The 17,769-nt window shown below is 43.7% G+C and overlaps 1 protein-coding gene across 1 annotated transcript in view; it reads left to right on the top strand.

The window, feature by feature from the left end:
• The window catches only part of FES (FES proto-oncogene, tyrosine kinase), an 85,119-nt gene that overhangs the window by 12,179 nt on the left and 55,171 nt on the right, over positions 1–17,769 (top strand). Inside the window, exons 3-7 of the mRNA XM_033920466.1 lie at positions 3,598–3,771; positions 6,657–6,753; positions 10,887–11,070; positions 13,373–13,510; positions 16,262–16,381. Of these exons, the coding sequence (XP_033776357.1) occupies positions 3,598–3,771; positions 6,657–6,753; positions 10,887–11,070; positions 13,373–13,510; positions 16,262–16,381 (713 nt within the window). The remainder of the gene's footprint in view (positions 1–3,597; positions 3,772–6,656; positions 6,754–10,886; positions 11,071–13,372; positions 13,511–16,261; positions 16,382–17,769) is intronic.

Genomic DNA, 17,769 nt, shown 5'->3' with positions numbered 1-17,769 from the left:
CGACTCCTTTCTGAGTATAACTAGACTTTGCATTTGTTAGGCCCAAGTGCTTTCTCTGTCCCTAGTTGACTCACAATCTAGGTGTTGGTTAGGTAACTTGCCTAGGATCACAAGGGGCCTGAGAGAATCAACCCCAGTTCCCTAGATTCTCAGCCCACTTCACTCCTCCACCCCCTGAAGAGCTAGGAGGCAAATATGGTCTTGCCTAGGGTTACCATATTTGAAGACGGAGAAACATGGCCCTGCCCTGATCCGCTTCCAGCCTCGCCCCCCTCAAAAGCTGCATCTCTTTTTCTTCAGACCTCCGGCAGCGTCTGGAGGCCGCCAGCATGCGCGGAGGTGTCCTTGCATGCTTGTTGAAGGCTCTCTAGATGCGGCCGGAGTTTGGGGCTTTCCAAAACCTGGACATGTCTGGGTTTTCCCTGGTTGTGCAATTTATCCCTGCTTTGAATTCCTGATGTTGTTTTCAGAAATATGGTGGGCATCCAGGGTGGTCCTTCAATAGTTTATTTCTACTCAGAATATCAGCATGTTTATGAGCTCAAAGTCTTGACTAGAAAACCCAGTGCAACTCTTATCAGTCTGCATGCAAATGATGTGCTCTTACTTTGCATATATTATTTTACAAGCCTTGACAACAGAATGATCAGAACTCCTGACACAAGAGGCTATTGTGTAATGCAGCCTTGACTCTCAGCATTTCTGCTTCTTATCTCTCCTCCTAGAGAAACTGATCACGGTCACAGGACAATGAACACGTGCATGGTTCCACCTGCACCTTGTACAACTCACTTTTAGTTTCCTTATCTAAAATCTAGAAAACAAATAGCAATTTCTGGTTGAAATATAGCTTCAAATTGAAAAGGGCTGTTAATTTCCAGTTATGCCTTGGTTAGCACACGTGTTAAGAAAGGGCATGGAAAAACTATTTATTTGGTTTTGGTTCATTTGAGGGGTTTTCTTGATTTTGTTTCAAACATTTTAATCTAAAATCATTTTAAGGGGCATCGGATTTTATAAAGCGTGCAAATTGACGTTCTATGAGTTAAATTGGTTTTCTTTAAGGATGCATTAACAAAACAAGGGCCTCTTTTACAAAGCCGCACTAAACGCTTTTTAAAAGAGGCCCCAAGAAGCAAAGGCAGAAAACTACATCCTAGAGCTCTACAGTATAGTTCAGCACCGAGGGAAAGATTCTAACTTGCTTGCTAAACCGGTTCCAGTCTGTTTAGTGTGCATGCATTTTAGTGGCTTACCGAGGTCTTTCAGAGTTTCCTAGCAGTCGCCGAGACTGCCATGAAGTCATGTGTGGCGCAGTGGTTAAAGCTATAGCCTCAGCACCCTGGGGTTGTGGGTTCAAACCCACGCTTCTCCTTCTGACCCTGGGCAAGTCACTTAATCCCCCCAGGACAGACAGGGAAAAATGCTTGAGTACCTGAATAAATTAATGTAAACCGTTCTGAGCTCCCCTGGGAGAACGGTAGAGAAAAATGAATAAATAAATAAAATAAAAATGATCCCTCCAAGCGATTCTCTAACCTCGTTGTGCCACATTTCTGGCTAAAATGTTCCGACAGGTCTGAGCTGTCGTCGTCTTACTTTCTGATCAGTGCCTGAGCACTGATTGGCTCAGGCACCAACAGGAAAGTAAGGTTTGACAGCTCTGCCCCCCCCCCTTCACAAATTAAAATATATTTTTTAAAATCCCAAACTGAAGATCAGCAGAGATGCCTACTCTCTCTTGCTGCGTTGCATAATCACCTGGCACTTAAGCGGGAGACATGCCCACTTCTTCCTGCCACCAAGCAACGCCTGCCACGACACCCCCCTCCCGGCAGTGGAAGAGATCCCACTCCCGCCGCCAAGCAACGCACCTCCTGACACCCCTCAGCAGCAGAAGAGATACCCATTCCCTCCCAGCACTTCGCAACCCCCTCGACACCTTGTGTGTCCTTGAAGACTATACCCCCTTCACAAGAGAGGGAAGTTTGCTTTGTATCCTGTGCCATCAGCAAATCCACTTTAGTTGTAGCAAACCGTTACTGAAACTCAGCATCCATCGAGTAGAGCTTAGCCATGGACCTAATTACTCCTAATGGCCCCTAAGGAACATTCCAGTGATCAGTTAACATCTTAGTAATTTCTGGATGTGAAGGAAAACAGGCATTCTGATCTTTGGCGCCGCTCATGAGTGAGCACTGAGCCGTGGAGGCTTGAGGCAGCTCCAACTTTGGTTTCTGGAGTGCCTTCAGAGTCAAACTTTGCAGGCAGGGTCCCCAACCCTGCAAAATTCAGGGCTGCCACCTGATTGTGGGGTGGATACTGCGCCTTTTGTAAAAAATCCTGGCGCAACTCCACCGAGGCCCCCGCGGGGTTAGGTCAGCTTTTGAAACCTAAATAATAATAATTTTATTTCTTATATATCGCTATACCATAAGTTCAAAGCGGTTTACAACAGGTTACATACAATGAGAGTAAGAGATGTTTACAACAAGAAGTAAGAGATGTTTACAACGAGATACATACAATGAGTGTATGAGATGTAAGGGGAACAGAAAAAGAACTTTCTGGGATACAAATTGCAAATGGAAGAGAACCAAGATGGTTTGAATGAAAAGGAAGAATCTAGTCAAAGATTGGGGTGCAGGGGAAAACAATTTGGGTGGAATACCTTTACAAATGGGAAGAAGGATGAGTTAATCTAAAATCAAGAGAATTGGGGATTGGGATGAGGATAGCTGAGGGGGATTGGGCAAGAATTAGGAATTAGAATTTGTTAAAGAGACAGGTCTTCAGTGATTTTCTGAAGTCGGCGTAAGAAGTGGCCTCGAATGGGATTTATGAGCCATGTGTTCAGTTTGGCTGCCTGGAATGATAACATTCTGTCTAGGAACTTCTTTTAAAGACATGAATTCAGGGATGGATAATTAGAGATTTATTCTGCGAGAGCTCTTATTAGAGCTGTTGAGGATGAATTGAGAGGCGAGGTAAGTTGGTAGCATCTCAAAGAGGCTTCATACGAGTTTCAAATTTATTAAAATCTCATTATACTAGACTTTTCACAAAAATGTAATGCTCTCCTCCCCCTGTTCTCAACCCCCAAACCCATTATGTTATTCCTTCCTATATTAAGCTCTTATAAACCATGCCGAGCTCTATAATTATGGAGAAGATGTGCGGAATTATTACCATGATTAGAGAGACTGACATTTTAAAATAAGTATGACTTGATCGTTTATTTGTTTATTTATCCCCTGCCCTTATCCAGGGCGAGTTACACATTTACATACAAATCACATTGACATAAACACACTAGAAAACAAATTGCACACTTACATACAGAATATAAAATTACATGTAACATACAAGTCGCTTCAACGACGAACATCATTATAGCCAAGAAAAGAGAGCAGACCATGGAATACATCCCTGAGCAGCACTCTGCACTCAACAGTCACCACTCCTGTCAGACCCTATATTTCATCTGACAAAACAAGTGTGTTAAAGTACTTAATTCAGTTGCTCTAACGTCCTTCCACTGTCATGATGTCTCTTCACCCTTCTGACTTTCTGCCCTGCTCTCTCCCTGCTTTACAGTCCTGGACCGTTATGGTGAATCGGACAGAGAACTTGAGCCAGATTTTACGGAAACACTCTGAGGATCTGAACGCAGGACCGCTGAGCAAACTCACCCTCCTCATCCGAGACAAACAGCAGCTGAAGAAATTATACAATGAGCAATGGCAGCTGCTCAACCAAGACTTCATCAAGGTGGGCGGATCAGAGCTGAGAAACTTCTAGCTCTTCTGTAAGACAGTGCATACGGTGCATGGAAGAGCCATGGGTGAGGGAGAAGAGCATCTGGGGCGGTGGTGCCTGGCATCGCCGTGCCATATGCTCTTCCCCACCGCTTGAAATGTTCAGCAGAGTGAGCAGCTTTTTCCACCGCCAGCCTCGGCTCCCTTCTGATGTCACATCTTGGTCCCGCAACCAGGAAGTGACTTCAGAAGGGAGCTGAGGCCAGCACGAGCAACAAGTGGAAGATGCTGCTCGCGCTGGTGAATGTTTAAAGAGGTACATGGGAGGGCGGAGAGGAGAAGAGGCACTGGCACCCCCCTGCCCCCTGCAAAGACGGTGCCCGGGACAGTCCACCTCACCCCACTGACTATGCCACTGTCTCCAACTTATGCACACAAGTTATAGAATGCTATAAGTAACGTATAAAAGGTTAAAGAAAAAAACTAATGCCACAGCTATGTTTCAGTTGTTGAATCTTGCAGTCACCAACATGGAATGAATAAGCCTCAAACTTAAGTAACAGCATAAATACAGAAACTTCTAGCTGCCTTCAATCTTATCACTAGCAAAAAAAAAACCCTCCATATCTCAAAAAGGTCCAAACCACTGTCTGTGCACAGAAGAGTTAGAAAACCACTTATCTTTAGCTGGAGAATCAAGCCCTCAGTTCATAGGGCTAGATTCACAAAGCAAACCGATCATGTTGGGGCCAGATTTCCCTCAGGCCCCATTCACTAACCTCTCCAATCCGCTTCGAATCTGTGCATGCAAATGAGGTGAAACGCACGCAAAGTAGGCAGGGACGCGATTCACAACACAAAATTTCACATCCGACTGGGCTGGCCGATCAACTTGAGAAGCAGCTGCTGGGGACCAGTCAAAAACGTCTTTCCGACTCGAAGCCCTGCTCTCTGCCCTGCTTGCCACCCTCTCCTGCCTGCTCTCCCTGAATCGCACCATCACCGACCTGGTTTTCTCCTGCCCTTCTTCCCCAAATCTCTCCTTCCCTGCGAGCCTGTGGTTTTAACCCGCGGGTTTAAAGCGGGTTAAAACCACGGGCTCGCAGGGCTAAAACCTAATAATAAAAGTTAGTTAAAAAAAAAAGATTGTGGCTTCGACGGGCATGCGCAGACCTTCTACAGATGGTCTGTGCATGTGTGGGGATTGCAGAAAAACGATCTGTGCTAGCAGATGGGGGTGTTCCTCCGATCGTCCCATCTGCATATTTTAGTTTGCTGAATTCGTCGGACCTGCCCAGATCGGACCCGATCGCGCAGTTTGGTGAATCTGGCCCATAGTCCCCAGTTATTCACAAAATCTTCAAACACTCGAGTAACTCCAGAAGTTTCACTGCTCCAGCAAAAGAATTCCTTTTTTTTTTTTTTCTTTTTCCTTATTATTTTTTATTTTCAAGTTTTACATAAAGTGTACAAAATATTAAATTCAATAGATAAATACACAATATCACTTTTATATCTAATACATCATATTCTAAATATATTTTTATCCCTTCTCCCTCCCCCCACCCTTCTATTACTTTTTAATTACACATTACATCTTGTATATCATATTATAGCCTATTATGTAAAAATTATTTTCACTTCCCCCCCTCTATGTGTGTCACAAAAAAGATATTTAAAAGAAGAAAAGAAGAAGAAAAATCCAACTATTTATTCATTGTAGTAATTTGTCAATGGCCCCCATATTTTTATAAATTTAGCAAAAGAATTCCTAATCCCTTGGGCACGCCCACTTCTGCCTGTGATTGGCCTGGTATAAATGGTCACGTCCAAATTTAGGCAAACCAATGCATTATAGAACTGTTTATTCAGCACACGACATGGCAGTGGTCTCAAACTCAAACCCTTTACAGGGCCACATTTTGGATTTGGAGGTACTTGGAGGGCCGCAGAAAAAATAGTTAATGTCTTATCAAAGAAATGACAACTGCACGAGGTAAAACTCGTCATAGTTTATAAATTTTTCCTTAATTGCTTCTGATCATTTCAGCTGAAAGCAGTGCAACATGCAGAAAGTGAAGCTTAGATAGTTTTTCATTTTCTATGTAAAGCTGAAATGATCAGAAGCAATTAAGGAAAGATTTATAAACTATGAATAAAGAGTTTTACCTCATGCAGAATTGTGATTTAGATTCTAATCTAAAGTATCGACTGCAAGAGACAAGATTTTGGTGTAGTCCTTTAGGCTTTTTTGTAGAGGGGAGAATCAATATCCGACGTGTGCCTTAAATGTCCGGTGGTTGCATCCGCAACCACCTTCAGCTTTCACCTCCTCCAGCGCCAGATGCAACTGCCATCTTGCATCAAGCAGTCACCGCCAGGAGAAGTGCCGAATTTTGTGAGAGTTCATGAGATTACGCACACACGCACAAGCTGCACTGCCTCCAGTTCTGGAACATTGCCCACCTCACTGCTGTAACCTCACACAAGCGCTTTCCTGCGTCTTTTTGCGATTGTCCTCTGCACTCCACCTCACAATCGCGTACAGATGCAGGAAAGCACTTGCTTGAGGTTACATCAGCGAGGCGGGCAATGTTCCAGAACAATGGTAACATACTGAGGACTGTGAGTGGTGAGCCACGAGTTTGAGACCACTGCGACATGGCATCAGTATTGGGGTCAGAGCTGATGGCATGACTCGAGGCTCAACTTTCCTACAGGGGTGAAAATGTGAAAAGCCAGCTCAATGGCAGTGTTTGCTGGAGAAACAGCAGAATTTCCAAGAGATAGTCCTGTTTGTTTGTCTCACAAGTTGCCCTGGACTCCCTACTCAGAGCGATGACAGACGAAGCAAGGGCTATCTGTATTGTATCACTTTTTGTAGTTAATTTCTTCCAGACCAGTCAACAAGAAATTGAAAAGCTGAAGATACAATACCGTAATCAAGTGAAGGAAGTACTACAGGCTAAACGCAAGTACCAGGAGTCCAATAGAGGTGGGAACTAGAACCTGAACATAAAGTTACCCAGTGGCATCTGTATATACAAGTACCTGGAGGAAAAGACCATAGTCGGTTATTGAGAAAGCCATGGGGAAAGCCACTGCTTGCCTGGATTGGTAGCATGAAATGTTGCCACTCTGAGATTCTAGAATCTTGTCCTACTTTGAGGTTCCAGAATCTTGCTGTTCTTTGAGCTTCTATATGGAATGTTGCTACTCTTTGGGTTTTGGCCAGGTACTAGTGACCTGGATTGGCCACCATGAGAACGGTCACTGGGCTTGATGGACCATTGGTCTGACCCAGTAAGGCTATTCTTATGTTCTTATGTAGATATGGTCCAAGTTGTAGTCCCTGATGGTTGTTTTGTTCTTGAGTTTTTGTTTGTTTTGTTTTTCCAGCAGAGAAATTGGAAGGGGAAAATAGTTTCTCCATTTTCACTTCCATAACACTGTTCCTTCTGGGGAAGATTCTCAAAAGTTACCGGAAAAATCCGAAGGGCCACTGTCACAGCCATTACTCAATTGACCACCATTTACTACTAATAAAACTATCAGAAATAGGCATAACAGGCACAGTGCTAAAATGGTTCTCAGATTTCCTAAAAAAACAGAGAATATATCGTCAATTAGAGCGGAAAGACCTCCAACCCCTGGAAAGCCTTTTGTGGTGTGCCACAAGGCTTTCCACTCTCCCCCATCCTATTCAATCTCTTCATGAGCTCTCTAGGTAACATCAGATTCGAAGACGAAAGCATAATGTCATACGCAGATGACATTTTTCTCCTTATTCCCATAACCAAAAATCAATCAGACTTACCCAACAACAAACTGAAGCTAAACGCAACTAAAACCAAAGTTCTATACTTCCACCCGGCCCAGTAAACGGCACCTACAAGCATCACCCTTCGATCAGGCGAAACTCTCTCCATAGATGAGTCCTCCAAAATCCTAGGTTGCATACTGGACTCCACACTAACCATGGAACTCCAAATGTCTAGTTTCTGAAAGAAATCCCTCTACACCCTGAAACAATTAAGACTAATCAGACCTTACTTTCACCAATACCACTTTGCCTTAATCGTACAACTGATGATCCTACCACAACTGGACTACTGCAACTCCATCTACATGGGAATCAACACTGCTCTAATTCACAAACTGCAACTCATCCAAAACACTGCCATAAGACCTTCAACCTGAGAAAATACAACTTAGTCACAACCTTTATCAAACAAATGCACTGGCTACCCATCCCATCACAAATAACATTCAAAATATCTTGCATCATTCACCACATACTTTATGGAAACTCTGCGGCCCCATTCATCCACCTCTTCTCAATAGCATGGTTGGTCTACTGCCCGCAGAACTTTCAACTGGATGCTACTAAATTTCCCATCCACTAAAGATCTTCACTATAAATGAGTTTTCCACTCCATGCTTATCTTTCTAGGAGTCAAAACTTGGAATGGTCTTACAGAAAAGACCAGAACTGAACCTTGCCACATCATCTTCCAAAGAAAACTGAAAACCCATCTGTTCGATACTTAATCTCCTTTACCCTCTCTTCTCTCCCTTTCCTTTCCTCCTCTCTCCCCTCTTTTTCTCTCCCCTTCCTCTCTCTCTTACCTATCCACCTCCTCTCTCTCCCTCCCCTCTTACCTCTCTTTATAGTTGCCTTGAGCCTGTATAGGTATGAGCGACGCACAAATAGAAGATTAGATTAGATTGTAACGATTTCAAAAGGCCGAGTCCTTCTCAAAAAAATCGTGCATGCAAATGAGGTTCGCAGAGTTTTGCAAAGGGCCACTAAATTTACATGTGATGAGTCGCTAGTGATGGCGATTGGCACATGTGCAGAATACACCACAAAAAGAGGCTTTAATGTGCACATGTGCTGGGAAAAGCAACATTGCCTTCGACATCTTCGGGTCTCATCGGGACAATGTGGAAAGCGCAAGGATATGAAACCACCATCCATAATGCCATCCACTATTGTAGTACAAAATTTGTGTGGCTTACAAACGCCTATAATTCACAAGCCTTTTGAAAATTTTTCATGTCAAGTTTTATCATGAAGAGAACAGCAAAAAGAGGCACTGGAGATGTCCCAGCCAACTGATGGTCACGAGTCTTTTACTCAAAGTAAAACAACTAAAATATATAAAAACAAACGACTAGGATCCAAGTTTCGGTGACAGCGTCGCCTTCCTCGAGGGACAATAGTGAGCTTGATAGCCTCTCCCTCCTCTCCTCTCTGTTTTGGCAGCCAGAAACACATGAGACATGCCTATAATACACAATCTCATGAAGTGTGCTTTTGTTCCCTCCCATCCCCCCAAATAAAGAAACAACACTATAATTCATGTGAATCTTGTAATTTATTTATTTATTTTTATGTCAGATTTTATCATGAGCCAGAGCTAGAAACAAATGCCTGAGATGCAATTTTCACAGTCCCAGCACCTCCGGAGCAGTAGATGATTTTTCCTCGTCAAAGCCGGCACCCACGCTTTGGGAATCGCTCGGTGAAGATAGAGAATCGCCCGGAGTGCTCCTTTGAAAATTGATGAGCCCATTTTACTAGTATTTTAATATTAATGACCTCATTTACTACATTTGCATGGCAGAGTCGGAGACTGCTAGAAAGCTCAGAAAAGACTGCCGTGAGCCGTTTTGAAAATCAACCACAGAAATACGTGCACGCTGAATCGGCTGGAAAGGGTTTAGCAATGGTAAATTTTGAGACTCTTCCTCTCGGGCCCTGATATTTTGCTCTTTTGAAATTGGTGCTTTATTTTCTAGGTGACCAAACAAATGATCAATGTTTCTTAAGGGGATCCAGTCATCTGTTTGTACAGTATGTGGTCAGATGAGTGGCTGCTGCTGTCTTCAAACATATCAGGGCCCCAAGAATCTTTTTCCCTCCAGAACACCAGTGGATACTCTTTGCCTGCTAACATTTACACAGACATGCATAAGTGCTAAATGCTAAACATGCGTGTGTGTTTATATGGATAGTGTGCTGAATATGCTTATAAACTGTTCTAGCTCTATCTGGACAGTGCCAGGGTGGTCTGTGGGTGGAGCAAGAGGTTAAAGGTGATATATAGGCCACCTTTTTAATACTTTATTTCACGTCTGCATTTCAGACCACCGGAACCGTAAGTAGAGAATGACACGGTGACAAAATTCATCACCATTCCCGTCCCCGTGGATAACCGCGGGAAACCATCTTCATGTCATTCTTTAAAGAGAGAGGAAAGAATCAGAGTATGAATGGCCACAACCATTAACCCACAAGCTTTGCTTTGAAGAATGCTGGTGTAGAAGGACCGAGGTTGAAATAGACTCTAGAAAATGACATGGGATTATTTCCCACGGTTATCCGTGGGGACCGGGACGGTGATGAATTTTGTCACCGTGTCATTCTCTACCGTAGTGTAAGAACGTAGACAATAGCTGCAGAACAAATCAAACAACTCCATGATATCCCTCCAGCACAGGAGTAAAGAATTGAAGAACTCAACCTTCTGGCTCTATAGTCTGAAATGCACTTTTGCAATAATTACCCCTATCTTCCTATCATTCAGTCCAACCATTCCCACCTTCCCTCTATCAGCAAGATGTAGGTTGTAGTGTGTGGCAGAGATGCTCAGGCCCCTAATCAGATATCTATCCCCAAAAAGCTAGGTTGGAAAAAAAGGCAAATCACTTAACCCTCTACTTCCCCAGATACAAAATAAGTGCTTGTTCCGCTGGTCTGAAATGCAGATGTGAAATAAATATTTAAAAAATCAAGTTTCGGGTTTTATTTTAATTTGGTGAATCGCTTAATTTAATTTTTACTAAGCGAGTTACAACATAGGAAAAAAAAACAACACTTTACATTTCCTCACAATTTTTCCTCTTGTTACATGCAAGTGGGACAAGTTTTGTCTTTCAGCTCTCTTATCAACATTATACTTTTCTTTGGTTTCTCCTTACTGGTTGTTCACCACTGATGTTTAGAAACGGAGGCCAAGGAAGGAGAGATACTGTTTTCTGGAAACCACACTGAGGCAGATAACAAGTGAGAGGTGTGTTGAGACTTTTGAAGTTCTGTCTCAACAGTTCCCTCTTTTGCAGATAAGGATCGTGAAAAAGCAAAGGAGAAGTACGTGAGGTCTACGTGGAAACTGCATGCTTTACATAACCAATATGTGCTGGCAGTCAAGGCAGCTGAAATCCACCATGTCCACCATTACCAGCAGAGCCTGCCCTCTTTACACGGATCTGTGCAAAATCTGAATGAGGAGATGGTGCTAATCCTGTAAGAAAGCGACTCACGAAAACTGCAAAAACCACACAAAAAGCCTTCTCCTTCAATAAACATGACCTGAATTTATGTCATGACCTCTATCAGCTTATGACTAACATTCAGGAACTGTCCAAACCTTTCATAAACCCAGCGACCCTAACTGCTGTTACCACATCCTCTGGCAACGAGTTTCAGAGCTTAACTATTCATTGAGTGAAACAATATTTCCTCCTATTTTTTCACTCAACGAATAGTTAAGCTAGCATATCTGGGTTTAAAAAAAAGTTTAGACAAGTTCCTGAAGGAAAAGTCCATGGTCTGCTATTGAAACAGATATGAGAGAAGATCCGTAACAGGGAATGTTGCTACGTCTTCCTTGTGGTTGTCCTCACTCACTGTCGGTGTATCTTGGCAGCTCCACTGTTGTTGGTGATTTTCCACGGCCTCCCTGTATACCTGTTCGATGAACTTCTCTAACTCCCTGACTTCTTCCTCAATGGTTTCCTCTGTCCTGAAGTTTTCTGCCTCTCTGTCCTCCTCTTCCACTGCTCAAACTGCTTCTAGTTCCAGTATTCTGCCCTCCAGGAGTCTGACTTGCTTCTTCAGGCCCTCCAGTTCCTCGCATCGAGTGCACCCATATGGCAAAAGGTGCAGAAAACTGGATAGCTCAATATCCTGCTTCTGTCTGCTGCATCCATTGCTGTCCACTTGCCAGTCTGTCGTCTGAAGTGTAGCGTCCTCGGTGTTACTGTGAAGTCCTTCTTTTGATTGTAAACCTGCTACCCCTGTTGCTTGAGTGTGTCCTCTGTGTCTGCTGTGATTGCCCTCTGCTACTACGGTGGTTGTTTATCTACTGCTTGTCTGTCCTGTTGCCCTTGTGGTCTGTCCTTAATGTTTCTTCTTTGCTCGTCCCTCAAGCATTTTCCCTCTCTGTCCTGGCAGGCTCCCAATCTTACCTGGGGCAATGGAGGGATTAAGTGACTTGCCCAGCGACACAAGGAGCAGCACAGGGTTTGAACCCACAACCTCAGGGTGCTGAGGCTGTGGCTCTAACCACTAGACCACTCCTTCCTCCAGTTCTGACAGAGGCAGAAGATTTGTACCCACAGGCTTGCAAGCTCATCTTCTGAGAGACCTCGGGGGGAGGGCGGGGGATGGGGTTTCCTTTGAAAAATCCAACCAGCTTAGTCCGCAGGACCAAAAGGACTTATAGACTTTGTACCTGCTGTCTGCTTAATAATAATAATTTTATTCTTATATACCGCCAAAGCCATGGTAGTTCAAATCCAGGTGGAAATACTTTCACTGCCACAACCTTCCTCTGCCCCTGGTAATGCCCCTTTTCCCTATGGATTGTTTCACAGCCCAAGTACCTTTGGCCTCCTTTTATCAAGCTGCTTAAGGGTTTTTTGTCGCAAACTGTTGTGGTAAAAGCTATTCCTATGAGCATCAGAGTGGTCTGCGATAGAAAAACCCCTTATGCAGCTTGATAAAAGGGGGCCATGATCTTAGTCCACACTAAGGGCCTGATCCTCTATAGGATGCCAATCTCAGCAGCCCATTGATTACATGTCAATTATGCATCGGTGTCCTTTGGAGAAACACGGCTAGTTTTCCTGACAGATGCCTTAAATTTAAGGCGTCCGCCTTGCGCCTATGGAGACATATAGAGACACCAATGCCCAAGGCCACAGTTTGGGCATCTGTAAGTGCCCCTCTGTGTCTCCATAGATGTGGGATAGACGCCTACAATATAAGTGTCCTTCCTTGCCTGAGATTTTTTAGAAAACGTGCATCTCGATTGGCCTCTTACTGCCACCTAAAATCAGGGCACAAAGAGAATCGGGGCCTAAATGCTGCGCCTCCTATTTGATAACTGTGAATCATGCAGAATGGCGTAGTAAGGATGAGCGGTGGCACCCCGCCAGGCATGTGCCCCCTTCCCTTTCCCTGTACCTTTTTAACTTCTCTGACATGAGCAGCTTGCCCTTTGACCTCACTTCCTAGGCGTGGGTCCTCGAAGTGACGTCGGAGAAGTAAAAAAGTTATGGGGTAAGGAGAGGAGTGAGGAGGGGGTGCCGTGTGCCCAGGGCAGAGTATTCCTGCACCCCCCCTTACTACGCCACTAGTCACATCACATGCCCACACGCTAGTGTCCATTAGTGGGCACTAAGCATTAGCAAAAGGGGTCCCTAGGTGAAGGCAATTTTCTAATATATCTTTACCTACGTAAAACACTTTTAAAATTCATTTCTTACCCTCCTTTTTCTTACTCTTCACTAATGCATTGAATCTACTGCCTTTCTATCTACAGGAAAGATATTTTGCAGGAGTATTTTGAAATAACTAGTTTGGTGCAAGAGGAAATCCAGTCAGTGCACCAGGAAATTGCTCAGGCTATAACCATCATTGACCACACCACCGAATATGAGAGCTTCATCCAGAGCAACAGGTAAGAGCACTGATTTTTAACTCTGGCTCCTATTAATTAAACTCATTTTTCAGACTTATAGTCCATCCTTTCAATCAACAAGATAATACAGAAGGGATTATCGTTTAAAAAGAAAAAAAATCAAATTACAAACAGTTAAACTAAAAGAAAAAATAAAATAATGAATACATTATGATAGACACTGGAGAAGAAGCCAAAGCAAGGCCTCAACGACGAGGGAGTCGTGAGGATAAGATGTCAAGCAATCAGCCATGGGTATACTGGTCAGGAGTCCCTATATTGATAAATATGCTACGAAAGCTCATAGACTTGACACTGGCAGTGTTTTGGCGTCTCTGCCTTTATCAAGAGTCTTGAAGGGTTGACACAGTACGCATGGACGCTATGAATGAAGTGCTGGTGAAATATCTGGAGGAGCAACAAATGAACCAGCGCTTCATTCATAGTGTCCATGCGTACTGTGTCAACCCTTCAAGACTCTTGATAAAGGCACAGATGCCAAAACACTGCCAGTGTCGAGTCCATGAGCTTCCAAACTGAAGATCCTACGATGCTAAATACAGAGTTCTGGAAAGAGGTTAGTGAGATATGTTGAAAAGAAGACAAATCATAGAAACTTGTATGTTAGCCATTTAGAAACAAAAACATTTATTTCCTTAATTGTCTCTATGATGCTAGTTGAATTCTCCTGCTAACCTGTATTTTTGTATCTCTTTCCTCCTTCTCTGTTTCCTGAATTTTCCTTAGTATTGTGGATATTTTTGGTCTCTTGCTACTTGATTTGATTTACCAATTAATTGTTGTATGGAGTTATCTAATCAAGAACTGTCTTGAGATTGTTCAATAGAGTAAAAGAAATATAAACATTAATTTTTTCCAAGGCTGTCAAAGAGCCTTGCCAAGTTAGCTTTGGAGTGGGGGGAAATATGAACCAAAGAGGATAAAGTGGGGGGGGGGGATGACCTTCCCTAACCTTTCCAAGGCAGCGTGGCATTCTGAAACCTTGATGTCCTGAGTAGAAGGTGTAAATCCCAGCATCAGTCATTACTGAGGAAGTCTGTACAGCTGCCACCTGGTCCTCAGTTCATTCCTTCACTTCTCGCTATTGTCTGGTTTTTTCTCCAGACGGGACAGGTGCTTCAGCCATTATGTTTTTCAATTGTAATGCTTTGGCCAACTCTCCCACCATGCCATCTCTGTTAGCCTGGAGGTCACCCATCAGTGAGAATATGCTGCCTGCTTGTCCCTTCCTGTAACAGGTGTTATCCAGGGACAGCAGGCAGATATTCTCCCAACCCACCCACCTCCCCGGGTTGGCTTCTTAGCTGGCTCATCTTAACTGAGGGACCCTGTGCCCTGGTCGGGCGGGAAGGCACTCGCGCATGTGCGGTGCGGGCGTCAAGAACTTTTTTAAAGTTCTTGAGGTGTCCGTACCGGGGCTCCGTCGGTGCTGTCACCCCCATCAGTGAGAATATCTGCCTGCTGTCCCTGGATAACACCTGTTACGATAAGTAACTGTACTTTATGCAGCGTCACTTAAGTAGATAAGTGCTGAATATCACTCTTACCAGCATTAGAGCTGAGCGGATATTCAATGCCTGTGCCCAGACAAGGTTTGGAGTTCAATATTCGGGGAGAATTTCGGCAGTGGCTATGGAAGCATAGAAGTTGTATTAGCTTCTGTTCACTTAGGGATTCATTGAGACATACAGTGTGACTGGGGGGTCCCTAAATTTTTGAAGACGCTTCTTTTCATAGACCAGATAAGAACATAAGAACTGCCATCTCCGGATCAGACCCATGGTCCATCGAGTCCGGCGATCCGCACACGCGGAGGCCCAGTCAGGTATACACCTGATGTAGTTTTAGTCACCCATATCCCTCTATGCCTCTCGTAAGGAGATGTGCATCTAATTTTCCTTTGAATCCCAGCACAGTGGATTCCTTAATAACCTCCTTTGGGAGAGCATTCCAGGCGTCTACCACTTGCTGTGTAAAGCAAAACTTCCTGACATTTGTCCTGGACTTGTCCCCCCTTAGCTTCAAACCATGTCCTCTTGTCCGTGTCGCGTTGGACAATGTAAACAATTTATTTTCCTGCTCTATTTTATCGATGCCTTTCAGCATTTTGAACGTCTCGATCATGTCCCCTCGCAGCCTCCTCTTCTCAAGGGAGAACAGTCCCAGTTTCTTGAGTCGTTCCTCATATTCCAAGTTCTCCATACCTCTTATTAACTTCGTTGCTCGTCTCTGCACCCTCTCCAACAGTTTTATATCCTTCTTTAGGTTGGGAGACCAATGTTGGACACAGTATTCCAAGTGTGGTCTGACCATTGCTCTATAAAGCGGCATTATGACTTTCTCCGATCTACTCGTGATTCCTTTCTTTATCATGCCTAACATTCTGTTTGCTTTCTTTGACCGACCTTGCTTCAGTGTACCTTTCCTCAGAACACCTGAGCCTGCCAACCAGTTCTTCTACCGTTAATACTCATTCGTGACTCTTAAGATTTATTTTCTTAGATTCTGCAAAACATGTGTTCTTAGTTGTAAGTTATTGATTCTATAGCTTTGCGTTTTGATCCTGTAGCATCTTTAACGTACGTATCTCTGTTCCTGAAAACGTTGTGTATGTATCCTTGTAACCCGTTCTGGGCTCCTGGGGAGGACGGGCTATAAAAATGAATGAATAAATAAACAAAACAGTATTTTTATGAAACTGAATCACATACTTTAATGTCTTTGTCGTAGGTCTGTCGTGAGGCTTCCATCTGTTGTAACTTTTGACACGTCATTGCTGGAAGAAACTGAAAACCTAGAAGCTGAGGAACTGCAGCTGAATGAACTGACCATAGAGAGCGTGCAACACACGTAAGTGTGTGTGTGTGTGTGTGTGTGGGGGGGTTATACCTGCGTGGAATAGAACGTACAGCGAGGGGCGTCTCTTCTCCTCTCTACCCATCATCGCTGGCGGTGAGCAGCATCTCCAAGCCTCTGCTCGAGCCGGCCTCAGCATTCAGGTCATGATGTCAGAGGAAGAACTGGAGCTGCTCGCTGCCGGCAAATATTTTGAAGAGGTACACGGAGGGGGGAGGGAGCGAGTGGCACATGGCGTAGTGATTCCAGTCGCCAGTGCATTCTGCTGCTCTTGAGTGGGAGAGACTTTCTGTTCAGTTACACGCTGATATCCAGTGAAGATGGTAGGTAAGATTGACAAGGAAGCACTCCAGACATCAACAAAATCTCACTCACCAAAAGATGAGATATGGGTGGGAGAGGAAAAGGATCTCGGAAACCTGTACTTTATAAAGCGTTTGTTGAAACGGGTCCCTTTGGGCCTTGGCAGCCTGCAGCATTTTAGGTAAGTGATTGTGAACGCTGAATGGATTTTGTCCCTATAAAGTGCAGTTTTATGGAAGTTTAAACATAGAAAGTTGTAAAGAAGATTAAGCATTAAAGGTTAATAAAAGTTAAAATATAAAACAAAAATCAAGACTGGGAAGGGGGAATGAAACATGGAATCTTGTCAGACTTGGCTGAGGTTTATTCCGTCACCAAGCAGGTTTTGGAGATCCTTTTTCTCCCCTACCCATCTCTCATGTTTTGGATTAGGGAGATTTTGTTCATGCTTTCTTTTCAGTTCCCAAATGTTCTAATCTAAACCTAAACAGGCTTTAGGCGAAGAAGGAAAAGGGAAGATTGGGCAAGGAGGGGAGAAGGAGGAGAGAAACCTAGCCATGCTAAGCCAAAGAACAGGTGCGTAAGGCAATCTTGTACGTTTAATTGTCAAAGAGTAGTTTTCAGTTTCTTCTGGAACTGGCCTCTGTGAGATCATTCCAGATTTTGACTCCTAGGAAGGTGAACATGGGTTGGAAAATTCTTCTGTATTTGAGATTTTTCGCTGTTAAGTAGTCTGCGAGAGGCAGACCGTGTATCAGAAAGGAGTTAGTTGTTTTACCAATCTTTATTCATTTTGCATCATATAACAAGTGTAACAATAAATAACAGTTAAAATTGAATACAACACTTGTAACTTTATCATATTCAGTATTAAAACATTATAATTTTAACCCAATCCCTCCCAACCCAACCCTAATCTATGCATTCACAAAACTCCTATATAATATTCTTTATGATAAAATCTCTCCCCCCATCCCTTCCCAGAAAGTCCACCTGGAAGCATAAGAACTCCAAACTATTGATTGTTAAGGGGATTGCGTTCAGGGAACCCCACCTGAATGGCCTGCTTCAGTTGCCTC

Source organism: Geotrypetes seraphini, chromosome 14, assembly GCF_902459505.1.
Source record: "Geotrypetes seraphini chromosome 14, aGeoSer1.1, whole genome shotgun sequence".
In the NCBI taxonomy this organism is placed as follows: domain Eukaryota; kingdom Metazoa; phylum Chordata; class Amphibia; order Gymnophiona; family Dermophiidae; genus Geotrypetes; species Geotrypetes seraphini.
Note: the sequence above shows the minus strand (reverse complement) of the source record. Positions and strands in the feature narration are given on the sequence as shown.